Source organism: Conger conger, chromosome 8, assembly GCF_963514075.1.
Source record: "Conger conger chromosome 8, fConCon1.1, whole genome shotgun sequence".
Lineage (NCBI taxonomy): Eukaryota > Metazoa > Chordata > Actinopteri > Anguilliformes > Congridae > Conger > Conger conger.
This window is the reverse complement of record NC_083767.1, coordinates 11,004,165-11,032,122: the sequence shown is the minus strand read 5'-3', so window position 1 is coordinate 11,032,122 and position 27,958 is coordinate 11,004,165. Positions and strand designations below refer to the sequence as shown.

General features: G+C 45.6%; 1 protein-coding gene across 2 annotated transcripts; it reads right to left on the bottom strand.

Annotated features, from left to right (window-relative positions):
* Nucleotides 1-722: 722 nt before the first annotated feature.
* nfxl1 (nuclear transcription factor, X-box binding-like 1) lies at nt 723-27,444 on the bottom strand. Of its 2 annotated transcripts, XM_061252879.1 has the most exons (24): nt 27,409-27,444; nt 25,881-26,087; nt 25,610-25,789; nt 24,916-25,025; nt 24,341-24,471; nt 24,071-24,249; nt 23,422-23,583; nt 22,780-22,880; nt 22,146-22,260; nt 21,465-21,589; nt 19,927-20,049; nt 18,775-18,865; nt 17,249-17,369; nt 16,181-16,340; nt 15,562-15,653; nt 13,360-13,381; nt 9,477-9,617; nt 8,681-8,782; nt 7,350-7,516; nt 6,721-6,790; nt 4,732-4,836; nt 4,282-4,368; nt 3,611-3,664; nt 723-1,884 (listed from the first exon to the last, which is right to left on the bottom strand). In XM_061252879.1, exons 2-24 carry the CDS (start codon nt 26,077-26,079, stop codon nt 1,711-1,713), a joined length of 2,811 nt encoding a protein of 936 aa, XP_061108863.1. In that variant the 5' UTR covers nt 26,080-26,087; nt 27,409-27,444; the 3' UTR covers nt 723-1,710. The 2 variants fall into 2 exon arrangements, with proteins under 2 accessions (XP_061108863.1, XP_061108864.1); XM_061252880.1 differs by lacking the exon at nt 8,681-8,782.
* Between the last annotated feature and the right edge of the window lie 514 nt (nt 27,445-27,958).

Here is a 27,958-nt window from a genome sequence, read left to right as displayed (position 1 = left end):
CACATTGGCATTTGACGTACAAAACAATTAGCTATACTTTGAAAACTGCTTCATACTTCTACCACGTATTGTACAAATTATGCCCATATGATACTGTATGGAGGAAAGTAGATTCCTCTAGAACAGTTATAGCAAGTCCCATTCCGATGGTTTCGTAAATTTGACCAAAATTGAATCATCAATATTTCAGTGGGAAAGTTTGTACAGCTATGACCTTACCGCGGTATTGAGACCGACGTGTTGGCATTGCTCTCCAGAGTTCAGTGAAAACTGTTGCATTGATAACATGACAAGGCGGCTCTCATCAACGCATTTGGCGCTCGCTTTTTGCCTTCCCTCCCGCGTCATGAGACCATTCCAGGGGACGGGGCATCTGCAAATATACAATTTGCACTCCGCTGGTTCATGAGGCTCCCGGGGGTCTTCTTGGGTACTACCGTTAACTCCACCCTCACCGGACGCTTTCAGACCCAACCCACAACACTTCCAGCATTATTGTATTATTAGGAGGGTGGGGGGTAAATAAGAAATTCAATTTATGGATACGGATAATTGAAACGAGATAAAAAAAAAAACATGCATAGAAAATTCTGATTGGAAGACTCCTTGACACGCAGTACTGATGATCACATTGTCACAATCGTCGGTGTTGGTGGCTATGACCTCAATAATTGTTCATTTACTGGACAGTTAAAACCTGAAAAGACAACAAGGACCAGGAGTTCAGGCTTAGAAAGATTGTTTTATTAAGTTATAAGAGTTATATTACATTTCTGAACAGCCAACACTTCCTCCAGAGTTCTTCTGTCTCTCTTCTTACAAAAATTACACTTAATATGCTGCAAATGAAATTTCATTTTTTTAAAACAACTTCAAACCATTACCGGGAATAAAATATTATTATGCTTAGTGGCAGAGCCTGAATATATCAAGCACATACAGACACACTGCACTCAAATTGAAATGCAAGATGGTCCTGAGCGTTTTCATACAACGCTGCCAAGTTTACAAATTGTCTCCAGGTATACAAACTGGAGATGCAGAACTTGAGTAATTTATTAAAGTGAAAACTGGTCAACTGGGTTGCAATTCCAAGGAAGTAATTCAAACTCATCTTTCTATACAGCAACACTCAAAGGGGTATTAAGTACAACATCATAACGTGTATGCTTGGAGAAAGAAAAAAGTTAAGTTTCAATCAAGGTTAAGTCAGCAAAGGTATTCACAAAACGATGAATGTAAACTCAATATAATGGATACACTTCATAAGGTCAGCTCAACACAACTGTTATACATCTATCAGAAGTATAACACTGTCTCCCCCATTTAATCTCTTACAGTTACAGGTTATGTTGTCTTTTCAGATAACTACGATCTTAAGTATTCTTTATAATCAAATAAACATGAATATCAGCAATAACAAAAAGGTGTTTATCTAGAACATGGTTTCAGTCCTCCTCATCATCAAAATAATCACACAGATTAGTTACTAAGGTTGCACTTGATATCATCAGTGCTTGACTTGTCATATTGGTTTTCCAGTCTGACATATTTGGAAGGCTTATTGTGTACGCTACAGTGTCCTAAAGGAAACCCCTGGATCTAATACGGCTCAGCATGATCAGTTTCATCCAGCTGCATATGACATACCCATATGCATATACCCAGGGCGACCATCTTAAGGAGCACACATATGAGGGGAGGTCATCTTTAGCTGGTCTGAAGTAAATAGAAAATGGCCACCGACAGCAGAGCGCCACACACCGGCACCATTATGTACTTTTTATACTTCTGCCAGACGCCCTCTTCAGTCTCCACCTCAGCCGTCCGGCGGGTTTTCTTTCTCCGTCCCTTCTGCCTCTTCTCGAAGGCCTCCAGCTCCGCCTGTACCGCAAATACACACGCACACAAACATACGCGCACACACACGTGTGCACACACACAAACACAAACACACGTGTACACAGACACACAAACATGCGCGCACACACGTGTATGCACACACATACACACACACAGAGACACAACAGTTTTCATCTGGTCAGCCCTTCTCCTGCGGCCCTCTAGAAGACCTGCCTGACCTCCTCCACCTCCTCCCTCCTCCCCTCTCCTCCCTCACAGCGTGGAGCGCTGTTAAATTCATTTGATAAAAACACAGAGTGAAGTGTTCTGGAAAGGCACTGGCAGGGGAGCTGCTAAATTAGAAGGCAGCAGGGAAAGGCGATAGTCAATTGGTAGAGGTTCACACAACCCACCAAATCTTCTGAATTCAGGGTCAACTTTTCCGCTTTCATTTAACATGTATTTCAAAGAACAAAAAATTATGGAATCTTCCCAATAGTTAAAAATATTCTAAAAGTACGCTTGTTAAATATTTTTTTTATCTAATGGGATGCTTATTTGTTCGACCATTGCTTATTTGTTCTAGCTAACTGTTGCCATCAAGCTGGTTGGTGGCTAATGCTATGATGTCACAGGCAAAACTCTTAACCACTGTAAATCATCTCCAACTGTAAGACCACCATTTTCTTTTCTAGCCACGAGTGATAATTATGCTGTGATGCTGCTTTTGAAAAGGAAAATGGTGGTTTCAGTCAGAGATGGCTTACAGTGGTTAGGGTTCTGCCGGTGACATCACAGCATTAGCCTCCGACCAGCTGGACAGCGACTTGAGAAGGTTTTCTGTGTCAGCATAACGAGCAGGGGAACGGTTAGTCAGGGGAACCGTTTCAGAAACACCAGCAGCCTGGTCGTGCTGTCACCTCCACAAACAGACGAGCGGCGGAAAACGGCAGATTCTTTTACCGATTCCCCGCTGAGAAAGGAGGAGAAAAAAAACATTTTCCAATCCCAGGGAGAATGAGTCGCTAACAGCAACTGCTACCAATGTAACATGCTTTTCATGAAAGATGTTCAGACAGGCAATAAGCACACCTCTTTAATGTATAATATAACAGTGCTACTGGGACAACTAGTTATAATGAACACAATTTAAGGTGGGATCTGTAAAATATTGGACATATTGTCCAAAATCACAGTAACTTACTGGGATTGGCCCAGCATGAAAAAGATGGGCAATATGCCGGATGGGTAAATATGACAGTGCAACATACATGTGCCAGAGGGGCGACGTGTTTGATTGACAGGCCATATACTGTGAAAATGTCATGCTCACAATCCTCGCTACTTTATCTAAATATAATCTGCAAACAGTTGGTCAACAATTAGGGCTGAGTATTACAGATCTTGCATACCACGGGCTAAAAATGGATTCAACACGCTCGCAAACAAGGCAGCAGCAACGTAGCACTTGCGTGAATTGAATTTTCCATTAGCACTTTTTTTCCACCAGTTGTTTCAAGAGGACGCAGTAGTACTTCAAACCAAATGGTCTTCTCCAAGTTTGTTCTTTATAACATTGAGGTGTAACAAAAGACTAAGATATCTATGTACAAGAAACTCACTTGCGATTATCCTGAATGCTAAATGTGTCATTTTTTTATCATTATTTTCACTTTTCCCTATACGTTTGTATGCATTTTACCCTGTCTTCCCAGCTGGAATAATGTAAATGCAAACATTTGCTCAAAAAAAAAAAAAATCTACTCACTTGCTGCTTCTTCCTCTCTTCCTCAAGCAGTGCGTTTGCTTCAGCTTCTTTCATCTGTTGAAAAATCATACTTTTCTTAATTTCAGTGTAGTACTTGAAAACATAAGACGCACAATCGCACAGCATGCCGGCATCTCATAAACTGCGGTAGAGTAAAGCTTAACAACATTACACATGTTTTCACACAGGGCGAGAAACTAACCAGGTCGTGAAGCTACATCAGTAATACTGCTTCTCATCTGTTCTGGAGCACCAGAGTAATCATGAGTACAAGTTAATGACGCCAGTGAAGCTCATTACTTTCACACGTCTGAACACACTCCCAGAGTGTGTGCCATTGTGTCACTGGGCAGCCTGGGTTTTTAACCCTGTGTTAAGGTGTACAATCACAGATATGTGATTAGAATGTTCTTAACTCAACATTGGAATGTTACTGTAACAGTCAGGTTATTGACAGACTACTCTTAAAATGCCAATTTATTCCACTACTGGTTACTGAAAGCAATGGGGTTGTCGAACACTGACATCAAATAAAATAATAATGATAATATATAAAATAAAAACTACTCTTCAAAGGGTTAGCAACCCACATCCCATCCATCAGTATCAGTGACGAATCGATAATGACATTCACAAGTGTTGCTGAATACGTTTACGGAGAGCTGAAATACCTCCAGAGCCTTTTTCTGCAATGCCTTGCACACCTCATCGCACTCGACCGACGGCTGGTCTTGGCGCACCTTTGAGCACGGGTACTCCTGCGGGATACGCACAGACGAACATTAGACATTAGAGCCCCAACACGTGTCCAGTGACCTTGGCTGTCCCAGAGCTACTGTTCGTACGGAACCCCGCCGGCCGGCGGCTGAAAACCACACATTCGGGATTCCACAGCTGTCTCAAGATCAAGCGGGAGCGCGCTACAACGGGCAATGTCAGGACCGCTTTGTTTACACTCTTTTTCTGGACCTTTCCATGAGTCACTATTAGGACAGCATTTCCCGTAGGGAACAAAAAAAAAAATCACACTGTGGATGTCAGATTATGTGATCACCCATTACTGGAAAAACAGAAACAAAAAATGTCACCAAAAATATTAAGAGAAAACCGTAATTGGATACCTTTTTTATCCGCTTGCAGGGACATTTCATCTTGACTTTCTGATTGCAGGTTTCCTCACAGTTACCTGGGTGACATATCCCCCTGCAGCGATGACCACACGTCAGCTGAAAGCAAGAGGATAACACACGAGGTGGAGATTACTAACCAAGAACGCCGGCATATTTAATACAGCAGGCTGGATAGCTTCTGCGCAGAGAACATCTGTAGAACTCAATAATACAAGCCGCCATTTTCAATATTTGATAAGCACAAGCTTTAATGACACCACTGCTTGCTTGACTTTCAATGTCGATTGCTCCCAAGTAGCTAGACAAATTAGCCCTCATGGTTCAATAAAGTATATCGTATCTTATTATTGAAGTGAGCCAGTTAAAGGGTTCATCTGAAATGACTCGGCCCATGAGAATGAACACTGCACTGCACATCAGGTATGCTTTAGCAGTTGGACACAGAGTAAAAAAACAGAGACAACCAAACACATTACAACGGAGATCTGGAGAAAATCTGATGCCATATGCTTAGAATCAGACACAGAGGTTGTGATCCAAACAGCAAGGCCCTGGGTTGCACAAGCACAATGGCCCATTGTACTTATGAGAAATTCACTGGATTCTCTGGATTCTCTGGATCTGGTTACGTCTCGCAACCCTGAGGGCAAAATAACCGGAAACCAGTTTCCCCTAATAATCATTTTATCTGCTTTTACATGTGCTATACTTTCCAGGAACTATGAACCAGCATTAGTCTTAATGGATTAAGTGAATGTAATGGTCGTTAATTATGCAGAATTCAGAGACTTGGAATTAATTTACTAGGAACTGCCCTCAAGTGGCTTCAGCGCACCTGTCCCTGGTTATGGTTATACACTATGTTGTACGTCACTCTAGATAAGAGCATCTGCAAAATGCCTATAATGTTCTGTAATGGCCATTTAACCATTAAACAAACACTAGTGCTGGAGTCGGCAACCCTGGTCCTGGAGAGGGTTTTGTTTTCACCCTAAAAATCAGCAACCAATTCAGAGCCAAGAAACAAGGTGAGGTGAGATGACCATGTAATTAGCTGCTTTCATTGATCGACTAAGTGCTGAGCAACAACAAAAGCCAGCACCCCCTGTGGCTCCCCGGCGGAAATAGCAGGTTGTACATGTGATGATACTGGCCACACTGGTCCATAAGGCGGGTAGAACCCCCCTGAATACGCATGACACACAAGAAGCAGACCGCAAACGGCACACTCAACCTGTGCAGAGTGGGGAAGTAGGAGACCAGGGCTTGTCCTTCACTGCAGCCATGAAGAATAAGCAAGCTGCTAACAGGAGATGTTTTAAAGACGCACTGCCGTCAGTTCAAACGCAGCTCGGAATGCCGGTGTATCGATTACTACGTACACAAGTAATGGCTTCCATCCCCCACTCGGGATGGGGCCTAAGAGGCTGTTTGTGTGGGGGCTTTCAATGAACCCTTTTAGGTGTGACCATCACAAATGTGTGTTATTAACTGACCACAGTAATGCTGATGCAGCAATGCCTACTGGTAATTGAAAACCGTGGAACTGACATAGAATCTTGGAGAAAACATTCAAAAAAACCTGGTGTGCAAAGTGTTAATGGAACAGAACCCTGCTTCCTCCCAATTACTGTGGATTAGCTCCCATTCCTCGTAGGTATGCCGTGTTCTGAAAGCCGGGCAGAACAGAACGCATGGAGGTCCGACTGTCATGACCTGGGATGAGGAGCGCACTCTGCGCTCACTTTTCCCAGGAACGCCAGGCCAGGCCAGCCATTCCACTTCCACATCACGTGGGTTTGGTTCCACTGTGTGGCTTCCTGCTCCGGCCCTCTGACAGGCCTCTTCACACAGGCCAGAGGGACCCCAAAACGTGCCCCCGAGGATGGCGAGAAGGTCGAGAAATGTGCTGACTGTGGTCTGGAAACGCGCATCATAAATAGACCTGCGAGTCCCCCCCCCCCCCCATCCCGAACAAACCTGCTTGGGACACTGGTTATTACAGGAGCCCAGGAGTCTCTTGGTGTCTTCATCAGACGTGGTCAACTTCCTAATACCAGAGGACAAACGGGGACACAGTCAGCTCTCATGTTTAATTCAAAAGGAAACCGTTGATAACAACATTTCATAACACAAACATTGTTTAAGCTCAGCCAAAATCGCCCACACTGCCATCCCTACAGAAACGGCATCAGCTGTCTACATGTTACTGCTGCCCGTGGTAAAAAAATAAAATTAAAATTAAAAAATTAAAAAACTTAAAAAAGAGCTGTTATACCAGCTCCCTCCACAAAAACAGAAAACCACTCAGAAAAGCAGCAAGTGTAGCACTGTTGAATAATTCCCAGCTTCACTTTGTTTTGTGTCTGTGGTTTGCATCTGAGGACATTGGGTTGTGTGGGGCTGCGTAATATGTTGCACTGGGTTGTGTGTGGTCCAGACCGGGGTGAAATGTGTCATTGTTTTGGATTCAATCAAGCCAGAAGATGGAGTTTGCCATTTTTGATAGCATCTCATAGGTTCCAATACATCAGTACAGCATAGAAAAGTATCAGAATCCATATTTGGTAAGATGCTGGGTTGTGTGTATGGAGGTCGCTCTGACTCACAGGCACTCGATGAACAGGGTGCTGATCTTGCAGTGGCATTTGAGCCGGACCATCTGGGTGCAGGTCGGGCAGGGCTCGCTGTGGCAGGGCAGGGCGCAGGGGTGGGGGCACCCCGAGGGCCGGGGGCATCCACAGTCCTCCTCGCATCTCTGGCACTCCCTCCCTGCCTGCGGAGGAGAACGGGGAGACCGTGACCGCAGGAAGACGGTCTAACCATCGACCGGACCGTCCGCTGAGCTGTCCCAGCGGGACGAATGCTAATGCCGCGCTTGACATTCCCCTGGCGTCCCAGGGGCGACCGGAGGCCTGGGCCACTCCCAGAATGCACTGCAGCAAACAATGCCAGCAACAATAAACTCACAGTTATCACGGTTATTAAAGGAATTCAGCAAATGGAAATTAGCCAAAGATAAATTCCACACAGAGTGGTCACTGTGTGGAATAACTTGCCAGGTCATGTAGTGGAGGCAGAAACAGGCTTGATACAGTGCTAGGTACCATCAAGTTTTTAGGTAAATTAAGCATTAGGCACACTTTAGTGGTAGGAAAATAGCAAGCATTGCTGGGCTGACACTGTATTCTCAAGTTCATACTGCTATCTGCTAGTGCTCCGGGAAAGGGTCACCCCTTGAACTATTGAACCTCTCAGTTTCACCTCCATGTCTCTCTTGTGTTACCGTCTGAAACCCAGCCAGTTTCAGGAAACTTCCGATTGTGCTGGAAACACTCATCGCCTGATATTCCAGATAGCACCGAACGAGAGGCTGGAGCATTCCGTTCCGTTCAGGGGGGTGTTCCTGACGATTACGAGACGGATGCGTGCCACCCCAGTTCCGAGACGGCCGGAGATACGCTCGGCATCCAAAATCCGGTCCTTCCGTTAGCGATCCTCCCCAAGACGTGCGGAGGTTGTCCAATCACGGTGGAGACGCACAACATCACGCCACCTTGGCCTGGGAACGAGCTGTAATTTTAGAAGGTGTGGGGGCCCGGGCCAGAAGCCCCCTTCCTGCATGGCTGGGTCAGAACCACGTGGTCGTGTAATCTCCTACCCTGCTCGTACAGTACCTCGTACGGAGGAATATTCTACTGACGCCAGTCCCTCAATGGGCAGGAAACACTGCTGAGCAATCAACTGCCAAACCGCGATACAGGTAACAGCCACCAAACTGAAATCAGTCAAAACTGAAATGTGTTTGTGTTCCTGTTCGTGTTCTTTGACTTTGACTGGTATGTCTGAAGAGTGTGTGAGAGTGTGTATCTTCACAGTGAAATTGAACTCTCCTGGCATTCCGTTACCTGTCTGGCAAAAAGAAACTGGGAACCCTCACCGTAACTGAGCACCGTCCCTTTTTAGCGCAACACCGGAGATGCTTTTCCAACAGACCCTCTGACAGATCATTTTCCAACAGGTCCTCTGACAGAGTCACATTCTGTCATAATCGGAAAAGGAGCATGTAAATATTCCCACCCACTTACAGTAAGAGCCCTGATACGGAGCAGGCTGGGAGTGTTGGGGGAAAGTGAAGCAGCAGATTAGGGAGTTCCAGGGGCTGTTAGCACGGCTCTCCTCCCGACACGTTCTAAATCGGGAAGGTGAGGCCTGTGTTGGGTTTGAGGCTATTTCAGCGGAGTCATTTACTCAGCAACCCCGTGCTTGCGTCAGAGACGACCCCGGTCCCCCCGCGTTTGGGTACGTATGGCGAACCGGCCGAGCCACAGCAGACCCCGCTAAGGCTGAAAACTTCAGCATAACAGCGGGGGAGATCAGTGGGAGAGGCTTACAGTATGCTTTCTGAAACTACAATAAACTGTGCACCAACTCAAAATACATGACTTTTCAAAACCAATAAAACAGCTCCAAGAGTGATCTAAATAGAACAAGGCATGACATTAAACAAAAAAAAGAAATAAACTAAATAAACACTTTCAAGTTTGGTTTTTTTTGTTGACGAGTGGCTCAGCAGAATCTCCCAATTAAAAACAGATGGCTCCAAAAGCATCGTCTGTTAAAAGTGGCTATGATACTTCTAGAAAGGCAGAGATGTCTTGATGCTTGATGTCCTGTGCCATAGAAACTACCGGTGGCGGTATTTGAGCGTGACACACACAGTGTGGTGGAACTACCTTCTGCGCGCCGTCGTTTCCGTCCAGCACGGTGACGCGGTGGCACTCTCGGCTGCAGGCGTGGTTCCCGCAGGCCAGCAGGCGGCTGCACGCCCTGCCGCAGGAGAAGGGCCCGCACGCGTGGCATGGCAGGGGACTCACCTGGAACACAGGAGCAGCCGTGAGGAGGAGATACAACTACAGACCTGTACGGCAGGCTTCTGAAAGCACAAGCACAAAGACTCAACATCCGCATAAGAACAGAGAATAAACTTCATTGGCTGACAGGCTGTCCATTACTGAAACGCATGATGTCTAAGGAATGGACCTTGCATCTGTGTTTTTTTTTTTTTTTAACACACATAATTATGGTACAAAAAAGTATTTTTGAAAACTACAAAAAAAAACCTCACGGGACAAAAACAAAGCAACAGGCTCAATTCCACAGATGGTACGACATCAGCGTAAACAGAAATCAACCAGGGGAACAACAAACAAACACACACAGGTTTGCCTGGATTTTCTTTGTGTGGTTACTCCGTATGGCTGTGGGTCACACAGCCTGTGTAAACAAATCCGCCACAGATTGAGTCGACTAAACGGCGGGATCTGAAAAGCCGCACGCTGCGCTGAGCCAGGCGCTCCTGAGCACACAAAGTCTGGAGACGCTCGACACGCCGGCAACAGGCCTCTGACCAAACACCCAATCACAAGGCGGAACAATGCAGGTCGTACAACTATTCAATTCAACTGAACTTTATTTGTACAAAGCTATTTACAGAGGCACTGTTATAAAGGCACTTTACAGTGGAATTGTGCAAAAAAACCTAAAAACAGGCCTGAACCCCCAAAAAACAAGCAACGGAGATAAAAACAAAGAACTCCTCAGTGGGAAGAAAAAACACTCAGTGTTGGGGAGAAAAACACCCCAATGGGAAGAAATCTCTGGAGGAACCCAGCTACAGAGTTATAGGAGTATCGACCATCCTCCACTGGCCCAGTGTAGTACTGAGGATAAAATGAACGGTAGCTAAAATGTAATGAGGGATCGAATAGAGCAAACAATAAAACAGCTTGGGTAGATTGCAGTTGCAGAACCAGCTAAATAAGGCAGTAACTTGTAGATTTCTCAGCTGTAAAACCTGAAGCAAGTCCGCAGTGCAAAAACACAATGTTGAAACAAAAAGAAATTAAAAGATGGCTAGGTTAGCATTAGCAATATTTCAATCAAAAAACGTACTGAAAAATAAGGCAAGACCTGATCCTGGCTTAAACTGAAAATGTCCTTCTCCATCCCTCCCAGCACATCTGTAGTCAGCTGAGTGTACAGTACAACACAGAGAACACTTGGACAAACTCTGGCCGCACAGAGAGAGAGAGGACATGGAAGGTGAGCGGGTCTTTAAAAGGGCCACGACTCTATTTAAATGAATTTTTCCACGGAGGACAGCAGCTTTTACTGTAAATTGCTTTTTCTTCTCTTTTCTCCGCAACGATAACAGCATTTAACAACAGGCCGCAGGTGAGGTATACCTTTTCTCAGAGTACCCTGCATTTAGGCCTATCAAGTGTTGCCTTTGGGAAACAAATTTGAATGCGAGAGATTAAAAAGCACCAATCAGCCATTTAATGCTCTTCCCACCAAAAGGGCTTGTTGCAGCTCTTCTACGTCTGATTAATTAAGTCTCCGGCAAAGTAAAACAAAGCCTCCCTTGTACTTTATTAACTTTTGAATGTTTTAAACCTCCGGCTGACCTCGCCCAGGCACCAAAACTAGGACACTGCTGTGGGAAAGTTTCTTGTTCAGGCACATTAAGTGTGCACATATGCAGAAGAAGCACTGAGGGATTTCATGCGCAAATGAAAACACCACTTCTAATTCAACCCTTCAGGTCCCCTGATAAAAGAGCACTTCAATGTTCTGGAAAGTCTTCAGGCTGATTGTGTTTGCTTTGTTGTCCTGGATACTGAGATGGATTTGATGGAGTTTAATGAATAATTCTGATATCCATTAAAGTATAAAACAATGACAGGAAGAAACTCATTCGGGCCTACCAAATCTCAGCCTCACGAGGGTAGAAACACTTCTCACAACTACTGTACAAATACTCAAATGCAGACTGTTACATACAGCTAGGCACACATGAAAAGTACATTTGTTCATACTCAATCAATCTATTGGTACGAGTTTAAAAGTACAGACAATTATCCAGTGCAAAAGTTATTTAATCAGAGGTAATGGCCAGGAACCCAGTTAGCTTTCACTTCCTGGATATGAGATTGGTTTGTTGATAGATACTCATCTTTGTTTGATTTCCTCTGATCTGCTGCAAGTGTGGGGAATGGCATTACAGAGGACTGGAGAACCAAACTGGCACCCTATTCCCAAGAATTCCTGTTTTTGCTGCTTTTACTTTTACTAAGAACCCATATGCTTACAATTAAAACGCATCAAAGCAAAAGATTCAGAGCTGACAAAACGCAAAGCACTTGTGCTGCCAAACTCCCTCCCCTGGAGATGACATTTCAGACACACGAATGTGATCAAAAAGAAGTGAAAACAAAGCGGAACTATTATGCCGACCGCCGCTGGTGGATGAAAAGCGGGCAGCGACCTTTCTCTTATCGGACGCATATGTAACAGACATCGCTCGTTATCTCGCGCACCATTGTAGCACTATCTGCAGCCGGCGGGAACAGCTCGCGACAGCTCGCGTCCGCGTTCCCAACCTCAGCTGTCAGGATCTTATCTGCTGTTCTCCTGTCTTCTCATCGCCGCACTTTAGCCCTGACATTTGTCCCTTGTTGACCAAGGCTATGCACAGCATGTTGACCAAGGCTATGCATAGCAGCGTTTCCATTTCAATTGTAGTGCCTATAAATGAGCATTGGCTACTGCATGTCCAAAATGGGTAATACAAACAGTACAAGGAGGGTCAGCAACGACAGAATTGGTTTGCCAAGTTCACATCTCTACTAAGACTTAGGATTGAACACTGGGGTATCTGGTCTTTGTAAACCGTTCCCAAGCAAATTGGTAATTTGTCATTGAAAGACTTTAATAAATAGCATGGGTTTTCATTTTAAAGGATTAACTTGATAACTACTCTGCCAACTTGCCTTACAATACACCCTTCTGAAAATAAGTTGAATGTACAAAATGCAAATGCTTAGATAAAGCGTTACCAGGTAATACTAGAATGAAAATGGGCTTTTAAACATATTAAAATCAAGAAGAATCTCAACAGCAAACTGCAACATCTTGAAAATTTCAGTAGTCAAGAAAAAAAAAAAGTGGACGTTTATGCAATGTCAGCCAGGTTTAATTATAAATACACATACCCAGTGGAGAAAAAGACAAGAGAACGCAGAGTTTATTTAATTATCTTTTAACAGTCTGGCAGACTGACTACTTTTACAGCTTAAGCCCTTGAGTGAGCGAGTGAGGGAGAGAAGGAGATGAACATTCCAAAAGGATAAGACAAACCTGGCCTTCAGCTGAGCTACGTCGTGCTAACGCTACGCCACACGCTACGTCGTGCTAACGCTACGCCACACAGCCACACGCTACAGTGCCTGGTTATGATTAGATCAGAAGAACATCAGACGACTGCAGCTTTTGTTTTGTAGTTCAGAGATTCTGCTTGCACTAAAAAAGATTCTCCAAAGTCAGCTGCTAAATCCGACAGGCTAAATGTTTGACATTTACGGAGATCTGTGTCCTTTCACGCATCAGTGACTTACCTCAAAGCTGTATATAAAGCTATATTTACGTTAAACGTAAGTACGGGCTGGTTCTGAAAGAGAACCCTGTTACATGCCCCAGTGGTGCCCTCTGGGTAGGATTGTTTTGACAGTGCCGATTGGACGGCTCTCGCAAACACACGTGTGGCCGAGGACTCACCTCGTGTTTCCCAAGACAGGCCCTGTGGAGACAAAACACAAACGCTGTTTCAGCTCACGGAGGGAGCATTTCTGCACAGCCCACACAAAGAGCACAGGCAGGCTTGCACACACACAGACAGACAGACAGACAGACACATACAGACACAAACACATACAGATAGACGAACTGCTTAAAAACGAAAAACAGTCTTTCGCCTTCATTCCTGCATAATCAACCAAATTGCAAAGGACACGGCCATTTTGAAAAGCGTGCATCAAAAAACTATGAGCTAATCTGAGCCAAACAGTCTAATAAACGGGCAAGTTCAATATAACTATCATTTCATCACCCAGGAAAGGGACTACACACATCTGAGAATCTGGGCTAATCAGAGTCTGCAGCCTGGATTGTGCAGCCTCTAGTGCAGTATGGCTTTAGTTTGATCCAGTTAAGGGGCAACAGAAACAGCAACAGAAAATCTTACCATCATGTTCTCAGAACAAATAAGCCAGGTCAGTAAATATGTGAATAAATGTGTCATTTCACTGAACTGTAACATAAAAAATGCAGTCCTCAAGGTAGATAAGGAACAATTCACCAGACAAGACTGCCTCCCAAGCCTGTTCCTTAGAGTTTCATAAGAGTTTTTCATTTATACATGACCTGAGCTGAATAGCGGAAAAATAAATATGAAATAATCTCCATTTGAAAATCGAGCCTATTTGTGGAATGTATTTTTAACCATTTTTAATGCTTTGAACAGGTAATTCATTGGAAGTGGAAGATGACTGAGGAGTAAGACTGAAATACATACTGTGAGTAACACTATGAGTTATCACACAGGCCTTGGCAATGCCGTAATATAAACAGCTTATAAAAATAGCAATTGTGCTTTTTGTATAAAAAGCTGAAAAGTTATTTATTTTGTTTTGAGTTCAGAGCGAGATGTGGGATGCCTTGTTTATTGATTTGCCGTTTTCCTCTTCTGTAAAACTATGCTTCTTCCAAACCCGCAGGCATAGTGGTCTCGGCCGAGCCTGGACTCACTCGACTGCACGCGGTCCTGACAGGAATGTCACCGCTCCCGCTGTGTGTTTTTAAGGTGCCGCATATTGCAAGAAAATAATGAGAAGGCACTGTAATTTTGCTTCTTCACGTTGAAAAACACAATCAGCGTACATTGAGACAAAGTAGTGCTTTTCACACTGTACCTGAACTGGGAAGTTACAAAACTATTTATAATGTATATATTACTCTTTCCATTGAAAAAGACAGCTGTAAAATTAAACACTTGTACCTGCGCCACAGTAGTTCTAGTATATGTTGGAACACATTTTAATTCCATGTTCAAACATGGCGTTGGCTTAATAGGTTGTGGGCCAAGGAAGCTCTGGAGTGCTGACGGCAAATGCAAAGGCAGCCCTGTCAGTGCAGATACGGATGAGATACTTGCGTAGGTTGTTGGCCTAGAAAGCTTGGTAGTGCTAACGGCTAACACTAAAGCAGCCCTCTCAGTGCAGATACGGATGAGATACTTGCGTAGGTTGTCGGCCTAGAAAGCTTGGTAGTGCTAACGGCTAACACTAAAGCAGCCCTCTCAGTGCAGATACGGATGAGATACTTGCGTAGGTTGTTGGCCTAGAAAGCTTGGTAGTGCTAACGGCTAACACTAAAGCAGCCCTCTCAGTGCAGATACGGATGAGATACTTGCGTAGGTTGTTGGCCTAGAAAGCTTGGTAGTGCTAACGGCTAACACTAAAGCAGCCCTCTCAGTGCAGATACGGATGAGATACTTGCGTAGGTTGTCGGCCTAGAAAGCTTGGTAGTGCTAACGGCTAACACTAAAGCAGCCCTCTCAGTGCAGATACGGATGAGATACTTGCGTAGGTTGTGGGCCTAGAAAGCTCGGTAGTGCTAGCGGCTAACACTAAAGCAGCCCTCTCAGTGCAGATACGGATGAGATACTTGCGTAGGTTGTGGGCCTAGAAAGCTCGGTAGTGCTAGCGGCTAACACTAAAGCAGCCCTCTCAGTGCAGATACGGATGAGATACTTGCGTAGGTTGTTGGCCTAGAAAGCTTGGTAGTGCTAATGGCTAACACTAAAGCTGCCCTGTCAGTGCCGATACGGATGAGATACTTGCGTCGGCCTAGAAAGCTCGGTAGTGCTAACGGCAAACGCAAAGGCTGCCCTGTCAGTGCCGATACGGACGAAACACTCACGTGGGTATGGGGACCAGGCAGGGTGGGCAGGGAAGGGCTTTGCAGACGAAGGCAGGCTCTGACGGCTGCTCCCACGGACCTGCGAGCTGGGCCTAAAACACAGCCAACCCCAGCTCACTCTCCATGACAGGGACACGCCTGACAGGGACATGTCAACGCTGGCTGAGCTAACGTTAAAACACTGCGCTAGCAATTCAATTACATTCCATTTATACAGCATTGTCACAAAGCTTTACAGAAATCCGGGCCTGAACCCGCCCAAGGGCATGCCTTGGGTGACAGTGGCAAGGCAAAAGCCCCTGGCTGGTAATGTAACAAAACCCTGAGCAGAAGCTGGCTCAGAATGGGAGCCCATCTGCCTCTGGCTGGCACAGGTTAGCTATAATAAACTGAAAAATGACACGGCATAAATATCAAGCAAGGCAGAGCAGAGTGTTGCCACAAGCTCACCAGAAACAAGACCGCTTGAATTAGCCTACATGAAACCTATTGGGCGAGAGAAGTTAAGTAAACGTGCTAAATGCAGGCTCATTGGCATGCCTTCAATGGGAACATAGCCAGTGGAGTAGGCCAAACCTGTGGCATACAGTATGACACAGAGACTCGGCTCCTCTCTCACCCTATCGGCGGTCTTCACCATGACCTCGTCGTGGCAGGGCGCGGGGCAGGTGTGCCCGCAGGCCTTCAGGGTGCACTGGCAGGGCTGTCGACAGGGCGGGCAGGGCCCGGGGTGGCAGCGGTGCTTCTCCCGGCTGGGGTGGTGACACGTGGGCGGCTTCCTGTCAGGAACAAGAAGCAGAGGCCCGCACCTCACCATCAGGACACAGTGACACCCCACAGACGCCCACCCACCAAAACGACACCCCTCAGAAACCCCACCATGCCTACCAACCCAAAGGACACCCCTCAGACACCCCACCATGCCCACCCACCCAAACGACACCCCTCAGACACCCCACCATGCCCACCCACCCAAACGACACCCCTCAGACACCCCACCCACCCAAACGACACACCTCAGACACCTCACCCACATCCGTCCATCCAAACTACACACCTCAGAACCCATGCCTGCCCGCAAGGCCCCGCTCTCCCCCTGCCCGCCCCTCTCTCCCTCCTAATAAAGGCGGAACCTCTAAAATCAGCGGTAAATCAGGCTGTCGCTCCGGACGCTTTAAGGGCAGGTTTAAAGTCGCCGTTGCCGTGCGTTCTGGAGGTCCGCCCTTGAGACGCGAGCCGGCCCACAATGCCTCTAATTACCCTGCGCATTCCGCCGCCGAGGGCAACGCAACCTTCAGAGCAGTCTCTCCTCCTCTTCATTACGAGAGGAAGCACTGGACTGAGTCCCTGAAAATCAATGCATACTGGATTTCTTTCTCATTGCCTCGTCTTGGTCAAAGATTTTATCATTCTCTCAACTCAAACTACTGCTAGGGGGAAAACACCATGGAATTTGAATGCATAGCATCCAAACGCCCGTGCTCTGTTTAAACATAACGTAACATAGAATGCTAACTTTAACTAAAAGCTAGATAAGATCTAGCACCGTATCAAGCCTGGTGTAGCCAGGTCAGTACATGCCACAGCTGTCGATCAGGATATTTCTCTGATGTAAGGTGACAGGGGTCAGTGTGGGACACCAGGGCTGGGCGATATGGAGTCAGGCCCAGGCAGGCCGGAGCCTCACCTGCAGAGCTCCTTGCAGCGGGGGGGTTTGGTGCTCCTCTCCCGCCCGCAGGGCACCGTCAGAGCCGTGGATCCACACTGGCACTTCACCTGCACCGTCTCCGGGCACGGGTAGCAGCTACCTGACGAACCAAACCAACAACCCGTTACCGTGTGAGGTCACACAGATACGCCAACATTCTAACACTGATGTAACAATAACTGCTCAAGTTCTAGAACACTGACATTCAGACATTCTAAAAGAAAACCTACTCTTTAAAGGGTTAATCAACCCGTCAAACAAAGCTCATTCAAGATACACTCGACCATATGAGTGGCCACAATCAGTGACCCAAACACAATACCAATAAACCCCAGGGTCCTTTATCACACCATTAGAAATAATCAGTGTTTCAATTTGTCTTTAATCTTGAGCCAGTTATTTCATTGTAACCACATATCTATTTTCTCCTTTAAATCAATTAATTTTCAATTTTTAATTACATTTAAGTATTCACAACAAAAGTAGTTTTCACTTGTTATCCCTACAATTAATAACCTTCTAAATATGCCCAGAGTAACCACTGAATTCAGAGAAACACAATGTGGAAGATTACAACCCAGGCAACATCAATATGAATATTAAATATTGATGTACATGTGACATTTGGTCTAGCTGTGAACAAAACATTTTTTCAAAACAGTTTGCCCTTTACACATCAACAGACTTGACACAGGAAAGAATGAGAAAGACCCATGGTCTACCATCCTAACAATTAACAATCCTTTTCATTTCGCTGCAGAACCCATCTAGTTCAGGGAAGCACAGCAAAAGGTCAATAAATGAAATATCACATGAAATATAAATGAGCCGATTCTATTCATACGTTTCCCTTTATCTGCAAACTGAATATTCATCGGGACTCTGGGAACCGATCCATTATTTACAGTTTTGTCTGAGAAGCAACAGCAAACCAAAACAGCGCAGATCAGAATCGCTCAACCAGTCTCAGCGTCGGACCCTTTGGACTTTTAACTTTTCAAACTAAGAATCCTGAATAATCTCACGAGCCACACACATCCCGCCTATCCTGGAAAATTGGATAACTTTTTAATATTTTGATACAGGATAATCCATGACCTGATGTTAACCATCACGAGAGTGGAAAACCAGCTTAGCTTCCGTCCTAAAACCCTTTGGCCCAAACCCGGCTCCCCGTCCAGCAGTAATTGTTCTGAATTAGTGAGCGCTGCCAGCTGGCGCTCTCTGGCAGGACCCGAGACTTCCTCAGGGTTTCATCTGGATCGGCGGAGGAGGACAGAGGGCAGGGGCCCGGGGCCTCAGAGCAGAAGCTCCGCGGGTTGCGGCCGTCTCTTAACCGCTCGGCTTCCGGCGCTTTCCGGGCCTCCGGTCAGAACAGCAGGCCTGGGCCGGGCCGCAGCGGACCGGCTCAGAACATCACTGCGAGCTCAACGGGTCAAAAACAAGAAACGGACAAAAGCGTTCCTCAGGCCTGACAACGCAGAGAGCTGCAGCCGCCATCTTACCCTGGTGACACACAGACGGGCACTTGTGGTTCCTGCATCCCAGGCTGCGCCCGCAGCTCTGGTCACACGGAGGACAGTTCCCGGGACAGCACTGTGAAAACACACAGGAACTGGCCAATGAGACGCCTCAAACTCACCTGCACCTACACTGCACCGGTTCCGCAGAGTTTTTAGCAGCTTAAAAGTGAGGAAGGCAGGGTATTTCAATACAGTTGTGAGGACACCGACCACAATGCCCTTCAGAGTGCCTGGCACCATCAACACCAGTGTAATTCCTTGTAAAGTCACGTACAGGTTTTTAAAGACTTTACACATTAAATTGTGCACAGAAATATAACTAGACATCACTATGAAGGATCTGTAGGAGTGAATGAGCCCACTCAAGTCAATCCATCAATGTACCAGGTGCAGGTGGGATTGTAAAGCAGAGATGCCACATTTAATTAGCAGGCAGACCCAACAGACCCAAGGTCTGTCAGAGCACTCTGAGAGAGTGAGGCCTGTTAATAATGATCATACACACAGGCGGAGGAGCAGGGCCTGACATAAGTGGTACGCAATTACACATGCACGGCAAAGAGATTCAAATGCATACAATTTTATGTCATTATGAAAAGCATAGCTAAAAAAGATACCTAATGTACCTGAAAATAGATGACAAAATGGTGGCACATTTGTATCTTTTTGCCGTGCAAGCTTACTTTTCAAACCAGCAGATTACATTTTATATTACAGACAACAGACGCTCTTATCCAGAGCATCTTACCCTGCTCACATTTACAATCCGTTTATACAACCGAGTGTTTGCTGAACAGGTTCAGCTTCAGCAGCTTGCCTCAGGCTACAACAGCAATGCCTCGACTGGGAATCAACCTCCAGGCTGCGAAGCCACTGTAACCACCATGCACACAGCCACCCTTCAGAAGTGGCTACCAAACCAAATACATGTTTCAAATACTTCTCTATACTTTATTGACCTGGCCTGGTACAATTAAGCCTACCAAGAGAACCGGTTTGCACTACTTGAGAGCATTTCAACACACCAGGCAAGCTCAGTTAAGCATAGAAAAGTATTTGAATCCAAATCAAACAAGTGTTTGACTCAAGTCGGGTGGGTACTTCCTAGTGAAGGATTCAGTCTCACGCGCTCACCTTCCTCTTGCACTGGTGTCTCTGGCAGCCGCGGGTCTTGGGGCACTTGGACTCACAGAGGTATTCCTTATGACAGGGCATGTGTCTGGTGTATCTACCACAGCGACACTGCTTCTCCACCTCCTGCAGGGTAAACACAGGGACATCAACCACAGCCCCATGAGCATGTGAGTACAACAACAAAAAACTGCATTCATAGAATCTTTCATATCACTTCAGAGTGAAAGGTGCCATGTAGCAACATTCAGCAGGGTTATATGTCATTGGCTGGATAGCCCAATAAAACGGCACGCAAAAGGGGGACTCAAAATAATGCAGCTGAAGTGAAACTCAAATACAAATTTTGATCAACTGACTTAACAGTAAACTGTCCATAGTGCTTTATATTCCACTGTAAACTGTATTCACATTCTGTATTGTAAATTCTTCTTAGTTTTTGAAGGTTCAAGGAGCTACAAGTCACTCTTGACTAGAAGACTCAACAAAGCTGCAGGACACGGCTGTAAGAACCACTTCACAGTATGATCTCAGGGCTTTCCAAACATTCCTTCCACAGACCACTTGCTTAATCCAGTGAAGACAGAGGCCGAATTGGTACTCAGTGTGTTTACCGGTTCATTGCAATTGAAGATCCAAGAATAACATCCCTGTGATTAAAGATACAATTAAATATACAGTCTTGAGGCAGGCATCTTGAAAGTGGCAATTATTTGATTGTAACTTAGACTCACAAGCTCTAGAGCTTTTATTACCATATTAAAGTCAAACTGGATAAAAGCTTGTACCAATGACAATTGTAAAATGTCTTAAAAAGTAAATACAGGAATTCAGTAATATTGCACCATCTAGTGGTTCGAGAAAAAAAGTGCACTGCTTAGAAGCAGAGATGCTTGAGTTTCATGTGCAGAAATGTATTAGAGCAGGGCTGCCCAAACCTGTTCCTGGAGATCTGCCGTCCTGTAGGTTTTCACTTCAACCCTAATTTGGCACACCTGATTCTACTAATACCTACTAAGTAGCTCAATGAGATCTGAAGCTGTTGGATGAGGTGTGGCTTTGTTAGGGTTGAAGTGAAAACCTACAGGACGGTAGATCTCCAGGAACAGGTTTGGGCAGCCCTGTATTAGAGGGTGAAAAATATATAAAGCCCCTCAAACAGTGTGGGTGAATGAGTGAGCAAGATGTCACAGTATACCATAAGAGCAGATAGCTAAATGAATGAAACAATCTTCATTGTGATTCCACTAACACAGGGGTGTCCAAACTCGTCTGAAAAGCTTGCTCAGCACTACAACTGATGAACTAATCATGGTCTTCGATTAAGACCCTGATGAGCAGAATCAGGAGTATTAGTACTGGGTTAGAACAAAAACCTGCACTCACAACAGCTTTTTTTGGATAAGAATGGACACCCTTGCTCCAACAGAGTTAAGTGGATTTCGGTGGTTTCTTATATTCAGATGTTATGAGTGCTGTAAGCGCTGGTTCTGCGCTATGCGGCATGCGGCATGCGGCATGCGGCATGCGGGGCGTCTGACCTGCCGGCACGTCTCACAGGGCCCACGGTGGCAGCGCATGGAGCAGGTGTGCAGGCCACAGTCCAGGTCCCTGTCGCAGGTGTCTCCGCATGTAGGCACTTCCTCCGTGCAGGGCAGGGAGCACCCTACACACATCAGGCCGTACGTTTACACGTTTGATAATGTACAGTAGGCACTTCCTCCATACACACCAGGCCGTACGTTTACACGTTTGATAATGTACAGTAGGCACTTCCTCCATACCGGGCAGAGAACACTCTAAATACACCAGGCCTTATGTTTACACATTTTATAATGTACAGTAGGCACTTCCTCCATACACATCAGGCCGTACGTTTACACGTTTGATAATGTACAGTAGGCACTTCCTCCATACACATCAGGCCGTACGTTTACACGTTCGATAATGCCTCGTCCTAGACTAAATTACATTTTGAATGGAGATTCTTCAGAAAAACCTCAATTTAGTGTAGGACGAAGCTTAATCTGTGTCTATGAAAACAGCCCGTAAAATATTGTCATAAAACCCACCACTTGAAATGTAGACAGTCAATTTAAAACTGAACAACGGGCTACATTGAGCACAAGAGTTTAGTGGCATTGCATGCAGCGTGAGAGTGACTAAATAAAGCTTCAAAGCATTTTAGAGCAGACAGAATACCCAGAATGCTCAGCACTCACTGCATTTTCCGCAGGGACACGCCCGGTTTCCTGAGCGAGGACACTCTCCACAGGGCCCGGAGTGACACACCTGCTCACAGGTGTGGTTCCCGCACGGCAGGGCTCTCCCACACACCTGCAGAGGGAGCGCAAGGTGACCAAACAGACCAACCGCAAATATCAGCAGTTTGGGAGAAGGAAAAAGTAAAATACCGGTAATGATAATGAAAACACATTTGTGACTGTAATGTAAATAACTGGCATATGATATCCCTCCCCCACCCACCTATTTGTTGTGCAAATTTGAAGGAATGAAATATAGCAGCCTGTCTGCAGATAATATATTCTTCAGTTGACAGGATGAGAATGCTTTTCTAAAGTTCACCTTCAGGTACAAGACCATGCAAAATAATTTGAGACCTGAATGTAGACTAATATTGAAACAGGTCTGCGAGACACATACGGTACAGTCTGCATATGCTTGAGAGCCTGTGTACGTCTGCTGCAGTTTGTTTTGGGTAATAATAGTATTTGTGAATTTAAGCACTCCTCCAGGTCCGTGACAGAGAGAGTCAGCCGTCACGTTGGTGGCAGTTATGCGAACACGCAGGAGATGTTAAAAAGGCGAGGCGATGCGGGGGCGGGCGGTTGGCACCTGCGGGCAGTGCCAGACAGGACTGGCACACAGTCTCTCAGACACCTCCCTGCCACACACGCAGCGCTGAATACTGATCCTGGGACAGGGCTCACAGTCACCTGAGGACAGGGAGAGAGACAAGGAGAGAGAGGAGGGGGAGGGACAGACACAGAGTAAGGGATAGAGAGAAAGACATGAAAAAAGATGGGGGAGAGGGGGGGAAACAGAGTGGAGAAAGAGCGAGAGGGAGAGAAAGAGACAGGAAATTGAGAGGATGTGTTTGTGAAATAGCACACACTCAGGTAAAATACAGCAACACAATAATGAAACTTAATTTTGGCATTAGTTTTGGCAGGGGTACTGTCTATCCAACCTGCGTGGGATGAGTTTTGGTAGGTGTTCTGCATTTCTTACCTGCATGGCATGAGTTTTGGCAGGTGTTCTGCATATCTTACCTGCATGGCATGAGTTTTGGCAGGGGTGCTGCATATCTTACCTGCATGGCACGAGTTTTGGCAGGCGCTCTGCCTTTCTTACCTGCATGGCATGAGTTTTGGCAGGTGTTCTGCCTTTCTTACCTGCATGGCATGAGTTTTGGCAGGGGTGCTGCATATCTTACCTGCGTGGCATGAGTTTTGGCAGGTGCTCTGCCTTTCTTACCTGCATGGCATGAGTTTTGGCAGGGGTGCTGGCCACAGGGCAGAACCCTCCCACAGCGCTGTTGGCAGGACCAGGCCTTGGCACTGCATCGCCGTGGCACCGGCTTGGCCTTCTTACACAGACACGTTACAGACACCATCTTTGGGCAGGGTGGGCAAGGGCCTAATAAACAGGGGAGAGAGAGAAAGACATACACTTAATACAGGCACAGGGGCCGGCTGGTCCATCCAAGGACAAATAGCCATCCACTAGACTAAGAGCTTCACTCGAGACCTGACTCATAAACATTTAAACCCCTTTTATTAGGTGTATTTTGAGGCATCACAATGTTCAATCACCACTGACAAATCTCCTCAACAACATACTTTCACAACACTTTGAGCAGATTTTGTTGACTAACGACAATAGCCAAAATACTTTGAACTTTCCTTTTTCTATAATGAGGTCCGAGAGGAGATTCCAGTCTATACCCTGACTTGCCATTTAATCCAGGGTAAATCTAGCAATCACATTCCTGAGAGGTCAAACAATAAGCAATAATCCATTAATAAGCAATAGGTGTAGCACATAGCTTGAGTTAACACCCAGTTCTTTAATTGCATGTGATCTGACGTTTTCCTGCCCTCACGTGTCAATAATTACTGGTTACCTGGGTGACACAGCAGCAGACACCTGTGCCCGCAGACTGGCTTGTACTCCCTGTCGCACACCTGGCCGCAGGAGTGGGGCAGCAGCCAGGGGTCAAAGGGCGGGTCCTCCACCTTCCCACAGTAGCAGTAGTACCGTCTGGGCGTCTGCTGGGGCTTGTACTCATAGCGGCACTTAGGGCTGGGCACAGGGACGAGAACAAAGAGTTTAGCAAAGCTGCTCTTAAAGTGTACGGAGCCGCAGTCATTTGAGGGGCGACTAGGGGTCTCACCACGGCCAGGGATGCTCTTTCGTTCCGAAATCCTCGTCCGTTACTGAGGAGACGAGGAAAACGCTGTCCTTGGCCCACTTCTGAATGCAGGTGATGTGGAATATGCAGTAGCATCCTGAGCAGCTCCACACCTGAGAGTTCAGGTTAAGAAATCAGGCAAAAACAGTGCAGCAGTGGAAGTCCACCGACACCAAATCAAATACATTAGATGTGATGAACATCTAGAGCAGGGATAACTAAATCTGGCCCTGGAATCCAAATTCAGCCCTGCTTTTCTTTTCAATTTCTCCTGGGAAATTAACTGAATTGTTAGTGCTTCTGATTGGCCAGACTGTCTTCACACCTGACCCCCAGGTAAAGGGAGGGTGGAGAACCAGCAGTTCTCGGCCCTCGAGGACCATGATTTGGTGATCCCTAATCTGGGGGTTCTGGATGCTTCCGTGTGCAATGGCTGGTGTCCCCACTTTCCCCACTAACTCTTACACACGCTCAGGATAAATCAGTGTGCTAAATAAGCATAATGTAATGTAATCTGTGTTGCAGCAAGGTGCTACACTGCACAGACTTGGCCGTACCGCCTGGTTCCTCTTCACAGAAGCTATGCAGATGAGGCAGGTAATGGCACCAGCCTGGAAGGCATCATTCAGGTACTGCCTGGTGCGCTCCAAGTCTGTCGCATCTCCACCTGAGAACAACAAACATTGAACATTCATGCTTTATCTTTTCAGAATATCTCTCTTCACTCTTATACATATCCTTTCACTATTCAGTTTAAGGAAAGATATCTCTTATTGGGCTAATTTCACAGACACAGAATGCACCTAGTCCTACACTTGATTAAATTTTGAATGGAGATTTTCCAGACAAAACTCAATTTAGTCCAGGACTGACTAAACTTAATCTACGTCCATGAAACTGGCCCACTGTCACACACATTGTTTGTAGCTGACCTGAATTAAGTGAAGAAACACAGTCTGTAACACCACTGGCTATTTCATTTTGCAAGCTTGACTGGGGTTTAGAGTTGAGCTTAAGCTCAAGAAATGTTCGTTGTTGAACATAGTGCAGGAAATTGTAAGGGTGGGTGATTTCTGGTGAAGCTTAGAGTGACTCATAAGCCAGTTGTGTACACTTCCTTATTTTGATGGGATATTCTATTAGATTTCGCAGGAATCTCTTACAGTTCACAGCCTACGGACAGTAACTTCACACTCAGTGTAAAATAACACCTCTAGCACTCAAGCACAGGAAACACGGGCCGAACTGCACCTGTCTGGTGAGTGTAGGTGGTGAACGTGGAGGCTACAATCTTTCCATGCTTTCCGTTCTGTTCTTCGTCCCCCTCTTCGTCATCTTCATCCGAAGAAGAGAACTGACTGCCGGCAAACCTCTGGGCAGCAGCCTGATTGGACTTCCGAATCTCCTCAAACTTGGACTGGCTCGAAAGCTCTGTCAGATTAATAAAATTGGCACATGAGAATCCCAAATATCAGTTAATTCCTGAGATTTTCTGAAATTAACAAAGATTAGGAAGCCTGACCTTTATTTTGCGGGAGTTCTGCTCCACTTGGTGAGGTCACTCCTCTGTTCTTCGCTGGCCAGGGGCCGCTCTCCAATCTGACAGGTTGCTGGGGACCCCTCTCTCTCTGGAGCCTGTTGGCATCAGTGTCTGCCTGGGCTTGGCCCCTGCCCCGAACCCGACCCCTCCCCTTGCCTTGCTGACGCCAGGCAGGCTCCATGAGTGTGGCTGCAAATATTAGAGCAAAATTCCAACTCCTTCGACGTTGTGTATCTGCGTCGCCGCCACCTCTTACATACTGCTTTAAAAGAGCCTACTGATGTATTGTGCAGTCACGTTTTAACATGTTTAATCCTCAAAGTTGTTTTCTCGCTGAATCTGGAATACAGTACCGAGTTTAATTCATCCACAGGCTCCTTATCACAGCAGCATCTGCCAATTATGTAGCATACAGAGGAAGTTAATTCCCCATCACTTTTACAAGAGCAAGTTGGACTACCGGTAAGTTTTCAACTTAATAATATGGTTCAGTTAGACCAAAATGACAGCAGCATACCCCTTCAAATGTCAATATGCTGACTCCAACTGCTGCAATAACTCGTGTTGCAACCCAATGCTGGTTATCGAATACCTGCATTTTATGGGGCAACGTTAACTACTTAGCTACTACGTTGGGCAAAATTATACTTAAATGTAACAAATCTAGCTGCCTAGTAGCTAGTCTAATGCAGAAATGACTTTAGGAATTTTGGGGGATCAATATAATTTAACGTCATTCCTCGGTCTTAGCACGTGCAATATGCTCTTTGCTTGTTAGCCGGACAGGTTTACATTGACATTCACGTCAATGCCAAACTCGTACATTAGAAACCATGTTATAAGTTAGCAGATCAGCTGGTTAACCATACGGTGGTGGTGGCTAACCTAGTTAACGTCAATGCTGGTCAGTGCGACTTGACTTAGCGTGCACCTTCTCGGAACACATGCTCAGTCATAGGTAATTTAACTAGGGAATGTGTGTAATAATCTGAGATCAATTTCAATAGCCAGCCAGCAATGGCAAAGCGTATGTTAGCAAAGCATTGCTGCATGAAATAAACGAGTTAAGTTAACTTCAGCATCTCATCGAGCACTAGTCTGACCAGTTCAGCTAACTAACTAGCTGGCTAGTATACTGTAATTTTGCCTGCCCGGCAGCTGACCGGTTGTGATTTACAGTAGCTAGCATGTCAATTTACAGCGGTATACCTTGAAGTTAATAAGATAAGTAATCAAGCTAGCACGGTATAAAGTAAAAACTTGCACGCATTGACTAGCCTGCTAACTAACATTTTGAACAGCTAGCTAGCAAATGCTAGGTTATCAATACAAGATAGCTAGTCTGCAAGCAAAGCAGATTTGCTATGACGGCCAAGTAACAGTGTTTAAACTGAGACAATATCATATATCGTGACTTTTGTAAATCGTCACCACTTCCCGGAGGACGGTGTCATTCAATATTTCAGCAAATTATTAGCAAATTTAAATTCCCATTCAAGAAAATACCTACCAGACTTTACTACACACTCATCTGTGGAACCCTCTTTTGCCCATGCGCAGACTTCAAATGCGGAAGATGAATCCTGGGATGAGGAGTCCTTACAGCAAGTCTTCTATTGAAAAAGTATATACTGAAAACTACGAGTCCCGATAGACACATGTGCACACACCTGCAACGTGTCAGACTGAGGAACGTTTCTGCTCAGAAAAACGCTTTCGTAACCTAACCAGCCAATGCTCAAATCAAATGTCACTACGTAGATAGCTACGATGGAGTAGTCTCCTCAACGGGGGCTCATGTTCACGACATTCTCCAGAAGTGTACATAAGTTAGATTTAGACAAATTTGAAGGCCAAAAAGAATCTTTTGATATGATTCAACGTTAACTTTTCAGTTTTTTTCAGAAGGCTTCTGCATGTTGGCATGCTTTGGTTGAATGCCAGATGACAAAGTGCAATTTGTGTTTGTGTGTGTGTGTGTGTGTGTGTGGGGGGGGGGGGGGGGCACTTGGTGAGGACTAGGTTTGGGTTGCAAATCACTGTATTTCCCATTTCAAGTT